This window comes from Papaver somniferum, chromosome 5 (assembly GCF_003573695.1).
Source record: "Papaver somniferum cultivar HN1 chromosome 5, ASM357369v1, whole genome shotgun sequence".
Taxonomy (NCBI): domain Eukaryota; kingdom Viridiplantae; phylum Streptophyta; class Magnoliopsida; order Ranunculales; family Papaveraceae; genus Papaver; species Papaver somniferum.
The window spans coordinates 66,107,007-66,128,711 of record NC_039362.1 but is presented as its reverse complement, the minus strand read 5'-3'; the positions used below and the strand labels follow the sequence as shown (position 1 = coordinate 66,128,711).

The 21,705-nt window shown below is 35.9% G+C and overlaps 3 protein-coding genes and 1 long non-coding RNA gene across 4 annotated transcripts; 3 read left to right on the top strand and 1 right to left on the bottom strand.

Moving 5' to 3' along the window:
- Positions 1 to 585: 585 nt before the first annotated feature.
- On the bottom strand, positions 586 to 4,457 carry LOC113277480. Its single transcript, XR_003324950.1, has 3 exons — positions 4,306 to 4,457; positions 3,862 to 4,046; positions 586 to 974 (listed from the first exon to the last, which is right to left on the bottom strand). It is a non-coding gene; the product is annotated as an uncharacterized LOC113277480 (long non-coding RNA).
- A 2,236-nt stretch (positions 4,458 to 6,693) lies between these two features.
- LOC113281776 (SNAP25 homologous protein SNAP33-like) lies at positions 6,694 to 11,170 on the top strand. Its single transcript, XM_026530618.1, has 6 exons — positions 6,694 to 6,980; positions 7,282 to 7,788; positions 9,334 to 9,427; positions 9,537 to 9,664; positions 10,156 to 10,253; positions 10,787 to 11,170. The coding sequence occupies exons 2-6, from the start codon at positions 7,306 to 7,308 to the stop codon at positions 10,884 to 10,886; spliced, it is 903 nt and encodes a 300-aa protein (XP_026386403.1). The 5' UTR covers positions 6,694 to 6,980; positions 7,282 to 7,305; the 3' UTR covers positions 10,887 to 11,170.
- Positions 11,171 to 11,462: 292 nt separating this feature from the next.
- LOC113281775 (BAG family molecular chaperone regulator 8, chloroplastic-like) lies at positions 11,463 to 13,610 on the top strand. The gene is made up of 2 exons (XM_026530617.1): positions 11,463 to 12,473; positions 12,565 to 13,610. The coding sequence occupies exons 1-2, from the start codon at positions 11,700 to 11,702 to the stop codon at positions 13,336 to 13,338; spliced, it is 1,548 nt and encodes a 515-aa protein (XP_026386402.1). The 5' UTR covers positions 11,463 to 11,699; the 3' UTR covers positions 13,339 to 13,610.
- A 2,478-nt stretch (positions 13,611 to 16,088) lies between these two features.
- On the top strand, positions 16,089 to 16,811 carry LOC113279138. Its single transcript, XM_026527843.1, has one exon. It carries the CDS (start codon positions 16,089 to 16,091, stop codon positions 16,809 to 16,811), a length of 723 nt encoding a protein of 240 aa, XP_026383628.1.
- The last annotated feature ends 4,894 nt before the right edge of the window (positions 16,812 to 21,705 follow it).

Sequence of the window (21,705 nt, the reverse complement as noted above, 5' to 3'; positions counted from 1 at the left end):
CCCAATTTCGATTCCTCTCTCTTCCAGAAACCCGTAATTAAGATTACATATGTGTGTAGCCAAAAATACAAAATCTACGGTCAGTATTATTAGTTTTAGATTGAATTTAGATTTTTATATTTTATGTTGGACTAAACTAACCCTTTTATTGAATTTGACTAAACTAACTTACTTTTAAAATATAATCCACATTTTACGGTCAATTAGTTGATGTCCACAAATATCTCTGGACATATCTTCCCATTATCTCCCGTCAATTACTTTTAACCTATAATTGCGCTTCGGTAAATCTATTTTAATCTATCTTCCGGGTGTGGTACGTAATTGACTGCCATATCTGTTTGGAGTCTTTGAGAAAAGAACGGATCACCCTAATTTTGGTAAGCTTGAATTGGATTGGGTATTATAAAAGTATTGATTTGGAAACTCTTTTGTACCCATGTGAGACCATTGGTAGTAATGTGATACATCTATTTCTTCCTTGGAAAGGTACGGTAGAATCCTATTTTGTCAAGTATTGTGGCTAGTAAGTACAAAATACTCGAGAAGAGGCGATGAAAATCTATTCATGGTATACTAAATGCAAATGTATATACCATCAATTCAGTGTAATTATTACTTCATAAAACATGAAACATACTCATGTTGTATGAAAGTTGGATCTTCCACAACGAAATAGGTGATAAATAGATTTTTCACATGAAAATGTAGTGAAAGTTGGGTATTTCACTAGAAATAGGTGTTCAGATGTGAATACTATGAATGTTGGATCTTTCAACTTAGAAAGTGGTGAGGAAAACATTATTTTTCACTTGAGTAGTTCATAGGCATAGCAAAAACTCCAGTTATACAATTGGCGCTAGCTCGAGTGAAATTTTAGTTTTCAGAAATTAGTGATAATCACCATTTCCCCTTCGAAATCATCTGCGTTTTTGGAGAACCAAAATCATCGTCGGCGAACTTCCAAGACAACCCTAACATAAAAAATGATAATAAGTTCAAAGAATCAACAACAATATGAACAAAAATTAAACAGAACACACAGGAAATCTAATAAAGAACAGTGTTTGTACCGTGTATAAAATACACGGGAGGCCCGAAAATCAATACAAGGAGCCATGAAAGGAAGCTTAATGCTAGGAGTTATGCATGGCAGATTAATTCCAGGAATTAATTCCAGGAGGTTGCATGCAGTATTAATTCCAAGAGGTTTCATGCAAAATTAATTCCAAGAGGTTTTATGCAAGGGAAATAAATAGAATTTATGTTTACCTCATAATGAGGGGAAGAGCCTAGTTCAGAATTGTATAAATAGAGGGAATATAATCCTGAGAAGGGGGTAGCTGGTAGAGAAAAAATTCCATGTAATTATATTATCAATAAAAAATCACTCCCCAAGGGGATTCGTCCGTGGATGTAGGCAAACCATGCCAAACCACGTAAAATCCGTGTCTCTTTTCTTTATGCTTGTTTCATGTTTTAAACCCTTTTTTCCTCAACAACACAAAAATCATCGTGTTTAGTGCCCGAAAATATTTCTGGGTGCAAACATTGGCGCCGACTAAGGGGATTCATGAAAACAATCGTGTTTTACCATTGAGAAAGCGCGGAAGAAATCATGCACGAGTTCCATGCGAAAATCAGCAGCAATATGATTGAGTTCGAGGTTCGTGGATGGCGACATGATCAAGTTGGAGATGAGTATTGCTTAGACCCTTCAATATTTAGCCTTGTATCACTTCGCAAGCATCTAAAGCCTCACCTTGCACGTGAGCACTTAAGCCTTGCATTTATCGCAAGCATAAAATCTCGTCTTGCACGTGAGTATGAAAGACTTGCACCTTGGCAAGCATAAAGTCTCGTCTCAACCACGAGCCCAATGCCCGATATTGGTCCAAAGACTCAACACAAGCAACAACCAGCCTGCCCGAGCAGCAAGTGCAAGCCTTGTTACGTTGCGAGAAAAAAGCCTTGCCCCAGCCGCAAGCACACACTACATTCTACTCAAGACTCGACTAGCTATCGAGCATCACAAGTCCACCACGTGGCAAAAAGTCTCGCCTAGCACGTGAGCAAATTTTGTTGCAGGTTATCACAGTTGGGGGCGTCTTTGTAATGTCTCTACTCACGCTTGGGGGCGACTGGCGAGTTACGTCATCGACGATCGACGCGAAGGATAAAAAAAATTCTTAACCCCCAACAAGTTGGAGGTTAAGAGGGGGCGATGTTTGTAATGTGTATAAAATACACGGAGGCCCGCAAATCAATAGAAGGAGCCATGCAAGGAAGCTTAATGCCAGGAGTTATGCATGGCAGATTAATTCCAGGAATTAATTCCAGGAGGTTGCATGCAGTATTAATTCCAGGAGGTTTCATGCAAAATTAATTCCAGGAGGTTTTATGCAAGGGAAATAAATAGAATTTATGTTTACCTCATAATGAGGGGAAGAGCCTAGTTCAGAATTGTATAAATAGAGGGAACATAATCCTGAGAAGGGGGTAGCTGGTAGAGAAAAAATCTCATGTAATTATATTATCAATAAAAAATCACTCTCCAAGGGGATTCGTCCGTGGATGTAGGCAAACCATGCCGAACCACGTAAAATCTGTGTCTCTTTTCTTTATGCTTGTTTCATGTTTTAAACCCCTTTTCCTCAACAACACCAAAATCATCGTATTTAGTGCCCGGAAATATTTATGGGTGCAAACAAACAATATTTGTGGATGCTGATTGCATTTTCCACCATTGACATCACAATTTACTATACAACTATGCTATATCAATAAGAATTTTTGTATCAGCTTACTCAAACAACCAAACTGTTCTGAATGTAACTTGCTAAAAAACTTTAAAAGAAACCCAAGATTGCTAAAGAATGTTTCTTACGGTTTTAAGGCTTTAGCAATGAAATAAAGAAATGACGGCATGTGAAAATCGAATCTGCTATCACCTAGTACCCAATGGAAAAATTAAATCATCACGAAAACTTTCAACTAAAATCTAAGGAGCCATCAATTCATTACTATTTTAAGTTTTGACAATGTTTTTAGATAATGTGATGATTTATACCATGGGGTTTTCATACGTCCGTAGTATGTACTAAAACAAAAATTCATTGAGCTTATGTCACAAAAAAACTGGGATTCTGTATACGGTACGAAAAAAAACTCATCAATTAGCAATTATCACTAAACCATGGGATGATAACGTCAACTATCCCAACTTTAGTAAATGAAAACACCATTTAGCACATCATAATCCAATGATAAGTACATCTATTACAAAATCATGGGATGATAACGACAACTATCACAATTTTTACTATATGAAAGCATCAATTATCACATCAAAATTTAGGGATAACAATATCTCTAAATATGTAATATTTGTTGATATCGTCAACTATTCCAAATATGCATTGGTTATGGAAAACACCATTTTACACATCATGCTCCAGGGGATAAGTACATCTATCACAATTCCATGGTAGATAATGACTACTATCACATTTTTACTACATTAAAGACATCAATTATCACCACCAAATCAAATCCTTGTGACGATAATGACTACTATTACATTCTTACTACATTAAAAACATCAATTATCACCACCAAAAACAATTCCATAGGACGATAATGACTACTATCACATTTTTTCTACATTAAAAACATCAATTATCACCACCAAAATCAATTTCATGGGACGATAATGACTACTATCACAATTTAACTACATTAAAATGATCAATTATCACCACTAAAATCAGGAATATGTGAATTTATCACAAATTATTTGTTAATGGAAGACTATCAACCTAATTATAAATTCACAATCGCATAAAAATCTTTGATATTTACCTGATTTAGCGTCCTTTAGCACCATCTTTACTTGAGTCTTCGGTTTTCTTTTTCTTCTTCGACTTCACGAAATCATCGTAGGCACTGGTTTTCTTTTTCTTCTTCGGCTTCATGAAATCATCGTCGCCACTGCATTCGTTATAATCAGTATCTTTATCACCATGTTTCTTCATCTCTAACTTATCCTTTTCAAGAAGAAAAACTCATGGTCATGACCCAATTAATGTTAAATGACATCAACTATTAGTTGACAGCTAAGGAACTGATTTTGGACAGAAAAAATATAAAACCCAATTAATTTGATTATCACGGACTAACTAAAGCATAAAAAAGAAAAACTCCATTCTTGAATGCAAATCAAAAAAGATTCACACATTCAAAACATGCATGTGTCAATTAGCAATCGTAATGGTGATAAATCAGAATAAAAAATATTTCACATACCGTGAAAGTTAAAATTGTTTAAGTTTACGCATGGGTTAGCGTGAAAACTAGCATCTCTGGTTTTTTTTCGTTTACCTTGAACAAAGAAGGAAGAAGCAACTGGAAGAAGAAAATAATTGGGAAATTATGACGCGCGTCATGCGGAACAATAAAAACTAGGTGACCTTGATTTTTGAGATTTTCCTAAATTTTTGGTTTTTGACTTTTTCACAGTAGACTAAATTTGGATAATCACTAATATTAAGAATAAGATAATTACTCTATTTAAAAGCTGGGGTGGAGGAGCTTTTAAAAGAACCCATAATTGGGGGATACCACCAGAAATTGGGGATACTCAAAAAAGAAAAAAAGAACATTATGAAATAATTAAAAAAAAACCTTATCAAAAATAAAAGATAATGAATAAATCACCCTTGAGTATCCCCCAAATATATTAAGATTGAACTTTAGATATTAATTTTATGTTTCAGAACTTTAGATATAAATTCCAAATCACGTAACAAGGATAAGTGCTCCAGCTTCGGAGGAACATTTCCGGCTCAAATTTCAGAAGGCAAAAGACGTGTATGATCAGATAGGACAGTTGACATGACAACAATCCAGTCAAAAGAAAAATGGATTGGAGTAACATACGTTGTAGCTGCATCTATGATTCACGAAGGCCTTGATGAAATGGCATTTAAGACTGCAAGTGGAGTTTATGAAGCTTTCGGTATTGTCTTCAACAACTTTCGGTATTGTCTACACCTGAAGTTGGTTCTGAAAACAAATACTAGTTAGGTGAAAGAACTTTCGGTATTGTCTTCAACAACCGGCCAATACCGATAGTCCCAGTCGGTATTGCGTTTAAACTCAAATCAATACCGATAGTCACAGTCGGTATTGCGCTCATACCCTAAGCAATACCGACAACTCTTCTGTTAACCTAATTTTTGATTAAAACCCATCAAAATTCAATCAAATCAATACGAAATTAAATGGGTATTAATCACCTTCTAACCGGAGCCATTGTATTGAGTGGTTTTGATCGTCGATTAATTGATGATAAATTGAAGAAGTTATGGAGGAAGCGAAGAAGAAGAAGAGCAGTAGAAAACAAGAGATCGTGAAAAATAATGAGGGGATACTTTTAAAATTTTCTTTTTAGTTTATATTAAAGTGAAGGACATTGTTGACTTTTTATCACTAAAAAAAGAACCTCTTAACCAAAATCTAATCCTATATAACTGTGAGTATCCCCCAATTTTTGATGGTATCCCCCAATTGTGGTTTCTTTTAAAAGCTACAAAAACATAAGCTTTGGTCCCACCTAAATTTAATGTTTGATTTATCTTTTCTATCCCTACTTTATTTTATAAATGACAAGTGTTACCCTTAAATTTCAATTTTTCATTTCTCAAATTTTATTCTTTAAATATTATTATATTTTATTTTCAAACTATTTTGTATACCATTTCATTCAATTTTGTCGATAATAAAAAATATTAAATAATCACTTTATTTTAGTTTGATTTTTTGTTTGAAAATTATACATATATATGTATATTTAAAAGTGGTTAAGTAAAATAATTTTTTTTAACAATCATAATAATAGTGAAAATTAGTAAATTTGATATTATATATATTTATATTTAATAGTAAAAAATTAATTTATTTCTTAAACCAATAAAATTTAATTTAATTATTTTCAATGTATGTTTTTGTCATTTGCTACAACAACAATGGTTGAATATGATATTTTACCAAACACACTTTGATTTCTTTTTTAATCAGCTTTAACTTTAATTAATTTTTTACCAAACGTCTAACTGTTTTTTTCTCACAGCACAGCACAACAACGCACAACAGAAAAATGCTTTTACAAAAGCTGCAGTAATACTAAACTAAGCCTTAAAGGTCAGTATAGTAAAACTAGTGGTGATAAAACTAATTTTGGGTTTCTAATATAGGTTTTCTTAATGACGGGTTTCTAATATAAGAAAAATAATATTTGGGCTAAAAAAAAAAAATTCTCCGTATCACTAATCATCTGAAATTCTCTTAAAGATGATATAGATAAGCTAATAATGTTGCTAATAGACTTGCTGTTTATATATATTTTCCATTAAAACCACGAAAAATGTGTAATATATCAAAATTTAATGTATATATTTTTTCATTAAAGCCACACATACCATGAATACCTTGGTGAATCGCAAAAATACAACTCATGCCAGATAAGGATTATTTTAACTCAATAAAATGATCCTAAATACGGCATTTAGGGTAAAAATTTCTTAGCCGGACAGTTTGTTTGGAAAATAATAAAATTAGAATCATCCCAGATTTAGTAAACAAAAGACTAAACAAAGACTTTTAGTTTGATACGTCAAATTTGAGAGGTTCCTTCTTTTCTCTCTCTAAACGCGTTTCTTTAAACAAAAAAATTTGTTTGAATCTTTCAAAAAAGGACCATAAACGAGAAAGAAAGAAGAAAGCAGGAAGAAAGAAAGGGTGATCAGGGAGAGATATATCTAGAGACGAAAAATCAAAATCCAAACCCACATTTTTCTATCTCTCCATCTCTTTCTCTCTGTAACTAATTTCAACCCTAGTTGGTTTGACAATATCGTTTGTTGCTTGGATAAAACTGCTGCATTATTCTTGGTTCTTCCAAGATTTTGTTGAAATCTCAGGTAAATTTTCTTAATTTTTGAGTTTTGTTGGTTTGATTCTGATTATGGGTTCAGATACTGAAAACCCTTTCATGGTTTTGTTCTTCTCATTCGGTTTCGTACTTAAATTTTTTGTTGTACACAGTTTGTTTGATAAATCGCCCCAGAGACCCAATATTTTAAGAGAACAGTACAAATTTGAAATTTTCTATGGCTGGCCTAAAAAGGGACCATTATTAGCTTTTGATTAGTATTTGCCCTAACTTTGGTTTGTATTCTCAAGGGTTTTTTGATTGATCTTCTTTATTTTATTTTTTTTCAGGTTTTTAAATTTAGATTTCTAAACATGTTTGGGTTTATGAAATCTCCTAATAAAATAACAAAGCAGAACTCAGTTGATCCACCTGGTTCGTCTACATCGAACCCATTTGATTCTGATTCTGAATCTGACAACAGTAAGCAAAGGATGAGGCCTGCAAGAAGGACATCTTCTGAGCCTGTTCTATCTGATCTTAACTCGAATCCCTTTGATGACGATGATGGTAGAAAACCCTCTTCATCTTCTCACACAGCTAATAGGGGAGGAAGGAACAGCTATCAAAACGACTTCAGCGATTCTGGTGGTTTTGAAAATCAGAGTGTACAGGAACTAGAGAATTACGCCGTGTACAAAGCCGAGGAAACTACCAAATCGGTGAATAGTTGTTTAAAGATTGCAGAGGATATTAGAGAAGATGCTAGTAAGACTTTGGTTACATTGCATCAACAAGGAGAACAGATCACCAGGACTCATGCAATGTGTCAAGATATTGACCAAGATCTCAGCCGAGTATGCCCTTTCTTACTTTTATACCTTACAATACTTTGAATTGGGTCTCAGAAAAAGAACATGAAGACAACGATTTATATAGTAGAGATTTGTATAGCATGGAGTTGCAGCTAATTCTCTGATTTCATATTTGTCTATGACTTTGTTAGAATCATGTTATTTTGATGGAGCATCAACAGGTCTTCACCCACTAGAAAGTTTTTGAATGACTGACCTAGGGTATAGTCATGGATTTCATATATGTTTTGGCTACTCATAAGTTTACTTCCTAGGGTATAGTCATGGTTTGCACTGAAAGTTAGATCGTCTAGATCAAGAGTTCAAATGTGTCAATACTCTTGTCAAATAGACTGACCTAGTTTTAGGCAGATTAGAGTATTAAAGTTGGCCATCTGAGTTAGATACCTATGGTATTCCTAGAAAAGAGTATATTTGAGTGATGTTCTTTAATGCGAAGAAGGTTGAGTTTTTCGAGTTATCTTATCTTTATTCCAGTGTTCTGGTGCTGCAGAATTTCGGTAATGAAAGTTCATCTGAACATAGCTAGTACAGGATCTTCGTAAGAAAGTTCATCTGGACATAGTTAGACCTTTTCTTTTGCTTATTAGCCTCTTTGAATGTCATGTTTACGTCTTTTATGCTCTACTCCAGGATTTTCTATTCCCATGTTGATAACCATCAAGAGTTCAAACATGTGAAGTAGTCATGTCAATTATTCTTTGACCTGGTTATGGCAGACTGGATTATTATAACAGTTATGTGAGTGATGATTTATAATATGGCGATGGCTATGAAGACTATGACTTATATAACAGGATATCACAACTAATTCTCAGATTTCATTTTTGTCTATGACTTTGGTGTGCTATTGGTGGTTTGTTTTTTCGGTCAAATTCTAGACTGTAAACCAACGCGTCTTTAAACCGATGTTATTTAAATAGACATTCAGCAGGTCTTTTAAGAATTTTGTGAGACACGTCCTCTATGTTTTTCCCTGTTAGTTTACTATGTAGGGTAAATCGTGGTTTGGCGCTGAAAATTAGATATTCTAGATCAAGAGTTTAAATTTAAACATGTAATTAGTCTTATTGATTATTGTTTGACCTAGATGTTGGCAGATTAGATATTAAAGTCATCCATCTGAGTTTGATATCTGTGGTAGGTATTTGTGAGTGATGTTTTGCAATGTAAAGACGATTGCATTTTTACATCTGTCTTATCTATATTCCAGTATTCTGGTGTCCCCAACACCATGGGTTGGTTTTGAATTTCATTTGAACATAGTTAGCGTAGGATCTTTGTTAGAAACACAGTTGAACCTTTTCTTTTTTTCTCATTGGCCTTTTTGAATGCCGTGTTTTCGTTAATTATGCTGTATTCCAGGATTTACTCTATCACCATTTTGATAACCATCAGTAGATGTGTTACACTTGTCAGATTAGATGTGAAGAAGACTTTGTGACCATATTTTAGTATTCCAGTGCCGTGTAATTGCTCAAATATGGGCTTTCTGTTGTAACTGTAATTTTGTGGAATTGATATCAGGGGGAGAAGCTTTTGGGAAGTCTTGGAGGTATGTTCTCTAAAACATGGAAGCCAAAGAAGACTCGAGCAATAACTGGGCCTCTCATCACTGCTGGTATGGATCAACATTTTTTTTTTTGTGATTTCCGGATCTGGTGTAGCCAAAATTTCGCAATTCCTCTTTTATTTGTTAAATTCGTCTTTGATTGGTTTGTACTTTGTAGATGATTCTTCTAAAGCTAAGGCAAGCAAGGAGCAGAGAGAGAAGTTAGGTGTAGCACCTATTCCCAAGGGGCCAAAGAACTCTCGAGGGTCTGCTGCTGAATCTTCGAGTGCAATGCAGAAGGTCGAGGTATGCTATCTATTTACCCTGCAGTGACATCACAAATATTTACCCTACAGTGACATCACTAAGAGTATACAACCCTGCCGAAAGGAGAAAACCTGAAAAGATCCATTGTCTACCAAGCTTAACCTGGCTCAACAATTCCAAATTAAGAAAACAAAAAGTGGGAAATTCAAATCCCTGCCTTCATTTGTACTAATATAGTTGCTTCACCAATATGTATTTCTGTTTCCTTGAACTCCATTTGATCATTTACTCCGGTATCTCAAGTCACATCGCCAACATTCTACAGTCCAGACTCAAACCCTGCAAATGCTTCATTGTGCACTTAAGTCTAGCCTAACTAACAAAGTGTAAACATAAACTGATTCCTTAAAGATAGATGTGGGAAGTTTGCATCCCTATCATTTATAGTATTGAAGGTGATGTGTTTCTTGTATTTGTTCTGTTTCTATTTACTCCTAGTGTTTAATTACTTGGCTTGCTGACTATAACAGGAGGAAAAGGACAAGCAAGATGATGCACTCAACGACTTGAGCAATATTTTGGGCGACCTTAAGTCAATGGCTGTTGACATGGGATCAGAGCTCGAAAGGTCAGTAGTTCCCCTTAGCTAGTACATCTTGATTTTTATGTTTTCTTTTTGCTTTATAAATTTATAGAAATTACTTTGCTGAAGAACAATTGTTAGGTTCCTAATAGAAGTATCAGCTTTGCATTCGTTCTCTTTACTTAGCAATGGCATGGAAATGCATCTTGTGGGTGTAATACTTGTAGATATGAATCAGCAAGCCTTTGAATGATCCTTTAAGCGATGCTTATAACAGAGCATTTTACTAGTTAGAAGACCTTAAACATATGAAAGAACATAAATTCTCAGTGGAAAATACTGTTGCATATAAATTGAATCCTTCCTTTAGGAAAGTCTTGGTTTGAGCCTTGAAGGTAGGTCCAATTATTGTAGCTGTATAATGTGGGAAACTTCCTTATTATTGACAAACTCTAGGTTTCTTATGATATGACCTTTTGGACTGGGTTTTCTCTGTAGTTGTGAATTCCTATTTGCTTCCTTGGTTTTATGATGCAAATACTGTTCAAGTATTTACTCTCTCATGAATATGAATGCAGGCAAAACAAAGCTCTGGACCATCTTGACACTGATGTCGAAGAGCTTAATTCAAGAGTTAAACAGGCCAATGCACGTGGGCGCCGCTTGCTTGGAAAATAGAAGAGAAGAAGACCCCATGATGTGGCGTGGTCTTTGTCTATCAAGTATCAACAGCCCCTATTCTTGGATCATCTTGACATGGCTCTTTTGCCACTCGGTCGTATAGTCACCTTTTCCATCCCAGTCATGTATTTCTTTGCTATAAGAATGTATTCAGGTCATTCCTTTTCATTCCAGTATAGTTACCTACACAATATGATGATAAATATAGTGTTTTGACTTTGTACCCAAAACATGATCACTGATTAATCAAAACATGGCTATTTAGTTGTATGTAGTTAGAATCTGAAATTGTTTACTTCTCTCGGGTTTTTTTTCTTTCCCTAGAAACTTCTTCTTTTCCAGTAAAGATGCACTTGCAAGTTGCAATGTCACAACCTTAGTATTTTTAATTTTCAAGTTTCACATCTCCAGTCTTGGGTCTTGACTGACCTGTTTTGAATAAAGAGGTCATATGCATCTCTTGTAAGACACAAAATTCACCAACCATCCTGAAACTGCACTACCCAATATTTGGGGTAGAGACAAATTCTTCTCACGGGGTTTATATTACGGGAGAAGTATTGTATTTTTTAATGTCTAGATTTGGACTTTGATTTGAAAAATGGGATAAGAGTGAGATTAGGGAGAAGATTCCATTTACATGGTCTCTCTCATTTTGGAGAAAAGCTTGACCTAAATCCATCTCAAGATGCCTCCCATTACATCAAGATCAGATCAGATGTAAAGCAAAAGCCTTTTTGTTGTTTACCTCATTATACACTTACCAATAGGTACCCTTCTCCACTCACTCTAGACCTACTCTGGTCTCCAATGGCATTTCATCACCAGAACACCCATTACTACCACCACCACCAGCAACCTTTACCCCATCAGCAGCAAAGCAACAACCCTGCTTGTCACTGTGGTGGTTCTAGTCAACCACCACCACCATCACAACCTTCAGATCATCCTTCTCCATCTCCATTTTCTCACTGTAATCCACCTAACTCAGACCCACTTCTAATTCAATCAATTGTTACCCAAATCCTTCAATCTTCTCCTCCGCCACCACCACCACCTTCACATCATCCTTCTCCATCTCCTCAATGTAACACACCTTATTCAATAGACCCGCTTCTAATCCAATCTATAGTTACTCAAATCCTTCAATCTTCTCAACCACCACCACCACCACCAGAAAACCATCTCTATCCAAAATTCCTGAAACCTCGGAAACAACATGAAAAACAAACACAGAATCAGGAAGAGAAACGAACTAGATCTCTCCTTAAAAATCTACATTGTAGGATTGATGCCCTTGAATCATCTCTTCGTCATCTGTCTACTTCCTCCTCCTCTTCTCACTCTCATCATAATCAACCTTCTCTCAGAGATTTGGCAGCTCGTATAATCCAAATCCATTTCCGTGCTTTCTTAGTTCGAAGATCACGTACTCTTAGATACCTCAAAAACCTAGCTTTTATCAAATCTTCTTTTAATTCCCTGAAATCATCTCTTTCAAGTAATAACAACAATTCTCAGCTGAATCATTCTGTTTTGTCACAGAAAGCCATGGATTTGCTTCTCAAGCTCGATTCTGTTCAGGTAAATAACAATTCAATTTCTTTATTGTTGGCATGGGTTTTTAGTTTTAAGGCATTTCTTGATTCAAAAAGGAGTTGGATTGACTTTGTAGGGTGGTGATCCAATGATTCGAGATGGAAAGAGGTTGATTAGTAGAGATTTGGTGAGGTTTTTGGAGTTTATTGATAGCATTTCAGCGAAAAGGCAACAAATTTCGTCTAAATCAATGAAGAATGTGAGAATTCAAACTGGAAACAATCAGGAATTCAGGGTTTGTCATGATCAGGGTGGTAGTCGAAAGGTGCTGGACAAATTGAGTCAAAGAATTCAAAATTGTTACAGGGTTATTTATGATGAGAATGACACTGATGAAGAAGAAGAAGAAGAACAAGGGGAGATTGAAGATTTACACCCTGTAGATGATGAGCAAGAAAACTCTAGAAATCCTAATTATGGGATTTTGGTGAAGAGACCTAATGTTTCAGTTAAGTCAAAGAAAAATGTGAAATTTGCAGTCAATGAGCGAAATGTTTTCGTAAGTAGTAGTGGTTCTCATGATTCAGATTCGGATGTAGTCAGCATTGGTGGTGGTGGTGGTGGAAATAATCAGAAACAATTTGTGGAAAGTTTGTCTAGAAATGCTGAAGAAATTGTTGGGGGTTACTCATCTAAAGTTTCCGAGGATGACGATGATGATGAAGGAGCTTCCCAATCCAGTAATGGCAGTGAAGGTAGTAGTCCTAGAGAGTATGTGAAAACTGAGGTCATGAACAATAATGGATCACACAAACAGTTTTCTAATGGAAACGGGAACTTTTTGTTCTCTCCTCCAATGCCAGTGACAATGGAGCCTAAGATTGATGATTTGATGAGTAGAAGAAAGTAATAATCAGAGATTTTGTGTTTGACTTGATTCTAGCTAGGCATGCTTCTTTCCAACTTCATTTTGGTATGATTTGTAGTCTGTTATTTTATTTTTATTTTCATTTTCTATGATTGTTAGGAAGATATTGTAATGCTAACTTTGGTTTTGGTAGTGCTGCTGCTATTAGTCTAATGAATGAACTTGTATTGTGATCCAGTGGGAACTTTTTGCTGAATTTGTACCAAAGCATATTGTAATCATCTGAAATATTTGTTATCTGATGTCTTTAAGTAGTGAGGCTCTTAAGCTCCAGTAGGGAACAGTGGACGAAGTCTTGTGGTCTAAAGGAAGATCACCAAGATGAGAATTACCTTTTGGTTCATTCAAGAGAATGTGTCTACATTTTGTTCATAGGTGCAACAACTTGGGAATTCTGGCTCCGTGAATTTGTCCTGAGAAACCGAGAAACTGGATATTCGTGTAGGCAGGATGGAGGAGAGGCAGGCGAATTGGTTGTTTTCTAGCTTTTCTGAGGGCTGAAGATGAATCAGCTAAGCAGACTGCAAGTAGGATTACTGTGTATATGTTATCTAGGTTAGAAGTAGAATCACTCAGTCTTTAGGCCTTTATGTAGCAATTAGAGATTAACTATCCATGAATTGTAATATGGATCACTTCCACTTGATTTTCTGTTGAACACAAATTTTACCACTTCTAGTCTTCTATTAGGTACGTATTCTATGGGCTCACAGTTTAGAACTTTACTTATTGTCACTTGCAATGAATCAGTGGTACACATTCTCCTTGACTAACATGTTTAAGGTCATCAAATCTTTAACTCAAGACCATCAAAAGAGTTCTTGAAGACCGTTGGCTCCTATAGGTTACATGCATTCAACAACCAAGTAATTTAAGCCTAAGCTCATATCATGGAAGCTGGATATTTTTTATGAATGTAAACTAAGTGTTGCAAGTGCAGGAGGTATGCGGAAGGATGGCTTCTATTTTCAAATTCAAGACAATAATTCTTATTTAAGAATGATTTTTTAGGGACCATGATTTTTTTTTGAGGGGACCATGGTTTTATTAGGCCATCTTCCCTTCCCTATAATGATAAGGGGTGTCCTAAAATGTTGAAATGACCAACCTATCCTCAACCTAATTTAATTTAAAACCAACCTAATAACTACCTATATATATAACCACCACCTCCTCCCACCATCACCGCCGATTACCACCACCACCACCTCCGATTATCACCACCACCAACCACCACCGCCGATTACCACCACCACCACCACCTCCGATTATCACCACCACCAACCACCGATTACCACCACCACCTCCTCCCACCGCCACCGCCTATTTAAGAAATGTAACAACATCAATGCAATCACAATTAAGTTCAGTTACATAATAATTTTATCGAGTATAAAAGACGCCAACCGCAACCTGATTCTGCCATGGGACCACTCCAGAGGTATTTTCCAACAAACCCTTCACTTTAATTTGATTTTGATTGCTTCAATCGAATAGAAATCATCAAAATAGGGTTTTAATAGGAGTTACAAAGCCATGTTCGGTTAGGCCGATTTTCCAAAAAACCCTAGTTTACTAACCGAACTTCTTGAAAATGAAGAACACGAAGAACAGTTCGGTTCTATTGGATTTAAAACTAAGTCACCGAACTCTCTGTTCGGTTGTTTCGCAAAAAATTTTAAAACTACAAAGTAACCGAACTCCACCCTTAGAACCGAAAAAAACAAATCCAGTCTAACCGAACTGTGTTGTTGTGGCCACTATGTTGAGTTCCAAAATAACCGAACTTAGCCAACAGAGTTCGGTTTGTTCGCAAAAACTTTTAAAACTACAAAGTAACCGAACGTATCCAATAGACGCTGGAACTTCACATTTTTGTTTGTTTGTTAAGTTCGGCAACTTCACAATTTTATCGCGGAAACCGAACTCAGAGTTCGGTTGGTTAGCTGTTAGGTTCAAGTTTGCGAAAGAACCGAACTTTGTAAACTTATATACTCTTATATTACGTAAAGTTCGGTTAGATCAAAAGTGCATGCAGTTTGCGAACCAACCGAACTTTGTACACCAATGTTCGGTTAGTTGAGAACCAACCGAACATAACGCTGTAACTCTTAGAAATTCTATTATTTGAGAGTTCGGTAACCTGCGTGTTTGGAACAAGTAACCGAACTACACTTTCAGATGAGTTCGGTTACTTGTTCATCTCACGGGGCAACCGAACTGTTCAAAATCCAGTTCAAATCCGGATCATTTTGAAGATTAACAAATATTCTAGGAAAGGATGGAGATGAAGAATCAGATGAGTTTTCATCATTTGAATACTCAAACTTAGTGAATTAGAAAAAAAAATTATTTTCCATGTTTTTCTCCTCCATCTTCTCTAACTCTACTCTCTCAATAATTCTACTCAACTAATAATAAACCCATCTTTTAGTTTAATCTAACTAATCGTTTTTAACTAAATCATTCACTAATCATAACCTAAAATTAATTAAGAGGGTAGATTAGGTATTAAATAAATAACTAGATATGGTGGGTGACCTAAAATTACTTCTTATGCCTTTACCCAAAATAAAACCATGGTCCCCCAAAAAAACCATGGTCCCCAAAAAATCGTTCTTATTTAATAAATATCATACTCAAGTCCAATTCAGAACCAATAAGTGGATGTTAACTTGCACGGATCGCCATATACACATCTTAGACAGGCCCAATGGGAATACATCACCCAAATGAGCCGCCACATTACCCAACCATGGGTCATTGTTGGAGATCTGAATGTTACATTACATTCCACGGAGAAGCAGACATTTTCAACTCACACGACGCCTTCACGTTCTTCTATCTCAAGAGCTATAGATCAGATTGGATTGATAGATATTCCATTTTCTGGTTATCCATTCACATGGTGTAATAACAGAACTGCCAATATCCAAGTTCGAGTATGCCTAAATCGAGCATTAGCAAATTCTTCTTGGTTCTACAAGTATAAAGAAGCATTGGTATATCATCTGCTCCCTATGGGATCAGACCACTCTCCCATCTTACTGCATATAGATCCAAGCTCGCCTCTTCTACGGAGACCATTTCGTTGTTATAAATTCTGGTTTAAATACCCTCAATGGAGAGACATTATTGCATCAAGTTGGAAAACAGATGTCAAGGATTCTCCAGCTTATCAATTTGTGGCTCAACTCAAAACAGCCAAACAAGCTCGCCAACAGTGGAAAACTGCAACATTTGGTAACATACAAGCCTTCATTGATCAATTACAAGCTCAACTTCAAGAAACAATAGATTCAAACGGTGACCTGCATCTTATCCAAGCACTCAAAGATAAGTTAGATGACCTGTATGATTCTTATAACAACATGATGTTTCAGCAATCACGTGAAAACATTTTGAAATATGAAGACAAGAAGACCAAATTTTTTCACTCGAAAGCCAATTATTGACGGAGACGTAACCATATTGACTCCATTCAAGATAATCAAGGTGTTTGGTATACAAGTCGAGCAAATATCACAGATAACTTGATGCAGCACTTTCAAGGAGTAACCACTACTTCGAATCCACCAACCGATAACGAATTTCTAACATTGTTTCCAGCTTGTGTGTCAGACGAAGACAATATCAGGTTAATCCAAGTCCCCTCAGAAGAAGAAATTAAAGCCACGATGTTTCAACTCAAACCTTGGGCATCTCCAGGCCTCGATGGTTTTCAAGCAGGATTTTATCAAAAATTCTGGCATACTGTCGGCACTGCAATCACTCAATTGGCACAATTTTTTTTTAATACTAGTTATTTACTCAAGCAGTTAAATCATACTTTTCAAATTCTCATACCAAAAATAGAAACTGTTTACAAAGCTTCAGACTACCGGCCAATTAGTCTATGCAATGTTTCATATAAGATCATCTCTAAGCTTCTCACTAACCGATTAAAACCAATCATTGCTAAATTAGTCTCTCCATGGCAAGCTGCATTTGTACTAGGAAGAAACATTGCCAACAACACTGTAATAACACATGAAGTGATTGCATATATGAAATAACTCAGATTTCCTCTGGCATTATCGGTGTAAAGTTGGACATGTCCAAAGCGTTTGACCGTATGGAATGGTCTTTTTTAATTCAAATCATGAAGCACATGGGATTTTGTTCACATTGGTGTCAGTTGATATATCAATGCATTAGCACAGTTTATGTATCACTTTTGGTTAATGGGTCTCCAACAAAAGCTTTCTATCCAACTCGGGGACTGCGACAAGGTGATTCCTTATCACCGTATTTATTTATCCCCTGTATGGAAGGATTCAGCAGATTAATTCAACATGCACAATCATAGAGGCTCATCAAAGGAGTAAAACCAGCAATGCATAGCCCATCCATTACTTATTTGTTCTTTGCAGACGATTATCTGTTGTTTACTGAAGCAAAAGGTACCTATATCCATAACTTACAAGAAATTATTCAAAAGTTCAGTGTTCTATCAGGTCAGATGATTAATTACTCTAAGTCAAGTGTTTGCTTCAGTAAAAATCTATCTCCAGAAGCTTGCGAAGATCTTCTACAAATGCTTAAAATGAAGCAAATGCCGCTCACTGAGAAGTACTTGGGCATCAACTTGTTCACATCAAGAAATAAATCACAGTGCTTCACCCCAACAATTGATCGAATGAAGATTAGATTGCAAGGATGGCATGGAAAAATCATCAACCAAGCAGGCAGGTCTACCCAAATCCAAGCGGTAATCAGCACCATGGCCAACTTTCACATGAAGTACTTCAAAATGTCGAACACCACTATATAGAAAAACAATCAAATTCAGAGGGGCTATTGGTGGAACAAACCAACATCTGGAGGTACTTCTTGGGTCTCATTATGTATTCCTAAAAGATTAGGAGGTTTGGGATTTATAAAATCCCCATCTATTTAATTTGGGCTTGCTAGCAAAGATGGCATGGCGGCTACTCACTGAACCTGATGCACCCTGGGCTCAAGTACTTAGAACGCGCTATTTTAAAACAAGGACTTACTTACATATGTGATACCAAATCATGGGACATGAATATGGAGAAGTATTTTACACGGTCTTCAGATAGTTAGGCAGCACTATATATGGGAAGTGGGAAATGGTCAGCAAATAAAACCAGGGAAACACAATTGGCTTACCACATATCCAATCTCTCCTTCACCCCAACTGAACCAACATCCACAACTGAAGCTATCTCATTTCATCACCAATTCTCAGCAGTGGGACTTGTCTCAACTTCAACTATACTTCAACCCCGCCACTCTCTGTGAGATACAAAAGATACCTTTATTTCCTCAAGCTGTGGATAAGTTGCAGTGGTCTCTCACCAGAACAAGCAAGTTTACAGTGCGCTCTAATTATAATCAACTAGTTATCCAACATCAGCAAGGTATGAATAACACAACTCTCTCTACACCTTACTGGTTAAAACTAGGGCATATGAAACTCCCATATAAGCTTTAATTCTTCATGTGGAAAATATCGCAAAATATTTTACCTGTTGCAACTGTGATATACAAATACTTCCCTCAAAAATCTCAGATATGTCCAATGTGTGGGAATGAGATTGAAACTTCAATACATCTTCTATTAAAATGTCCATTCACAAGAGCAGTTTGGTTTGGTACTTCATCACATTTATGCCATCACATTATACCATTCAACAACTTATAAGAGTGGTTTTCATCATGGAACCAAAAACGGAATCCAGTCTCATTTCATGCAGCTCATTTCTCCAATTTGGCGGTGGTGACAATGTGGTTTATACGGAAAGCACGTTGCTCATTTGTGTTCCAGGCCATTAAACCTAACCCTAACAACACTATACAAGGCATATATCATTATTGTCATACAATGTCTATAGATGTTCAAATAGATCATCAAGCATCAGTGAATAATCATAGGTCATCACAAATGCATATGCACTGGTTTCCTCCTACTAAAGGATGGATCTCTATTACTGTTGATGCTTCTAAGAATTCTAATAATAATGCTGCTGGTATGGGTATTATTATACGTAATGATGCAGAAGTTTTCTTAGCTGCAAAAGCCATCTCAATAACTGCGCGTGATAGTGAACAAACAGAGGCTCTAGCAGTCTTGGAAAGTTTAAATTGGGCTCAACAACTGCGTTGTAAAAAACTTCTTGTACAAACAGACAATAAAGTTGTGGCGGATGCTGTTTCTAGAATTGACTTGTGTTGCAGACGAGAAGACTATCAGCTAATCAAGTACATAAGAGATCAGCTTTCCTTGTTTTATAGGTGTGCTGTAAAATATATAAATAGAAAATGTATTCATCCTGCAGATGTATTTGCTAAGTTTGCTCGAAACTCTATATGTAATGTTGTGTGGAGTGATCATCCTCCAAATGTAATCAGGAGGCAGCTTCTGCAAGTCTTGCAGAAGCTGAACTTGTAATATTAGCCAATGAATATGATTTATCTTTAAAAAAAAAATAATTTGCAGGAGGTATTGGGCCGTTCACTCCTTATGGCCAAAAGTCAAGGTGACCCTTACCGAATTAGGGGATCTAAATAAACAAGATTGCTAATGGGTGTACCAGAATATTTGGGGGCGTACCAAATTATGAATAAGACAAAACATTTCTTACCTTTGTGATGGTACATCTCCAAGTAGATTGGTACCCTATATTAACATCCATGTAAATAAAGGAGGTTGAGTTTAGAAAAAGAAAATTTGGTTTAAACTCTTGTTCGTGAAAACAAGAAGGATGCGACGATCAAAACAGAGATGTGAGATTTGCAGCTGTGAAAAACAGGGAGAAAAGGAAAGAGAAAAGAAGACAACCACCATAGGGAATCGATTGGTGATGTTTGTGAGCTCGAAGAAGAAGGGTGTTCTGGCGAAGGACCGGTTTTTGATTGGTGAAGATTTATCTACCACATCCTACATCTCTTCAAAGGGTTTCTAAGGTTTGTTCAAATCCTAGTAGCAGTAAGTTTCTCATCTTCCTTGTTTTGTTATTGGTTGAATCTACCTAATTATTTGTAAAGAATTAGTTATCCAACATTAGCGGTGAGTAGAGAAAGAGGGCATTGTTATCCAAGTGCTATATGCACCTTGAAGTTATATGAAACCCCAGTTTGGTAGAAGTCGTTCTTAGCCCATTATTTATCGTAGTGGAAGTTTATCCGTGGTTGTTTACTCTTCGCATTGAATAGGTTTTTTCCACGTTAATCTTGGTGTTGTGGTATTTGTCATTATTTTCGTCATATTGGGTATTGCGTATTATTGCTTGAATAAGTTCCATATTATGCATAGCATCGCATATTGGTAATTCCCCAACATGAGGTTAGATAAGTGATGAAACATGCAACAAGATGGAGGTTCTGTCTGGCTTAGTCAACCTTTGTCTTAATAGCTTTGTCATGTCATTTTTGTTTTCTTTCCTTTTGGATGCAAGTTCACTACATCAATTACATTGTTCAAAATGGCTATTAACTTAAAGAAACATACTTCATTTCTGATATTAGTATTCAAATATTTACGTGCCAAAAAGATCAGTTGGAGGACCCTTGTCCACAAATCCGGGTTATTGAAATCATTTTTTTCTTTATTTCTTTCTACCTCATTGATGTTAAACTCTTACTGGTCGACCTTACACAAGTATCCTCGAGGGGCAAAAAATAATATTTGTTTGGGGTCAACTTAAAAAAGTTGTTTCAAATTTTGGAACCAACTTGAGAAAGTTTCTTTGACTTTTGGACTTGGGCTAGTTGCTTTCAGCTTTTGGAAGCAACTTGTGATAATTGCTGCTAGTAACGGGTATTTTTTTAAGTTGAATAAGGGTGTATTTTAAAGGGTGGATTTTGTGGTTGGATTCGAGCGGGTAACAACCAGATTATAAGAGGAAACCTGTTTTGAGGCATACTTTTTTATTGAGGCATACCTAATGGTACAAAATAGGGTCATTGGATAAAAAAACATCATCACCCCTTATCCACCATTTTTTGATAATGGCATAACTACCCTTACTTAATTAGAGTTGATGATTATGATTAGATTTAATGATTATGATTAATTAATAATGTTAATGATTATTAAAGTTAAGTTGTTACTGTTTTATTAGTAGAGAAATCAGATCTTTGTAAGAGAGTTGGGTTTTTTGAGAGGAAAAAGAAGTGAATTTTTTTTAGATTTTTGAGATTATTGAAATTCAATATGGGTGATTTACATGATGAAGGAGAATCTTCATCTCGTAAACATAATATAATACATAGGTATATTTAATGTCCTTTCTATAGAACGCGCGATTGGGGGATACTTAAACTAATCGGGGGATAGAGGAA

What these genes read in the sequence shown, in the direction of transcription:
- LOC113281776 (XM_026530618.1), top strand. Translation starts at nt 7,306, where the DNA reads ATGTTTGGGTTTATGAAATCTCCTAATAAAATAACAAAGCAGAACTCA. An exon ending in TTGACCAAGATCTCAGCCGA is followed by an intron (nt 7,789 to 9,333) that starts GTATGCCCTTTC and finishes AATTGATATCAG; the next exon opens with GGGGAGAAGCTTTTGGGAAG. An exon ending in TGGGCCTCTCATCACTGCTG is followed by an intron (nt 9,428 to 9,536) that starts GTATGGATCAAC and finishes TGTACTTTGTAG; the next exon opens with ATGATTCTTCTAAAGCTAAG.
- LOC113279138 (XM_026527843.1), top strand. Translation starts at nt 16,089, where the DNA reads ATGAGCCGCCACATTACCCAACCATGGGTCATTGTTGGAGATCTGAAT.
- LOC113281775 (XM_026530617.1), top strand. Translation starts at nt 11,700, where the DNA reads ATGGCATTTCATCACCAGAACACCCATTACTACCACCACCACCAGCAA. An exon ending in TCAAGCTCGATTCTGTTCAG is followed by an intron (nt 12,474 to 12,564) that starts GTAAATAACAAT and finishes TTGACTTTGTAG; the next exon opens with GGTGGTGATCCAATGATTCG.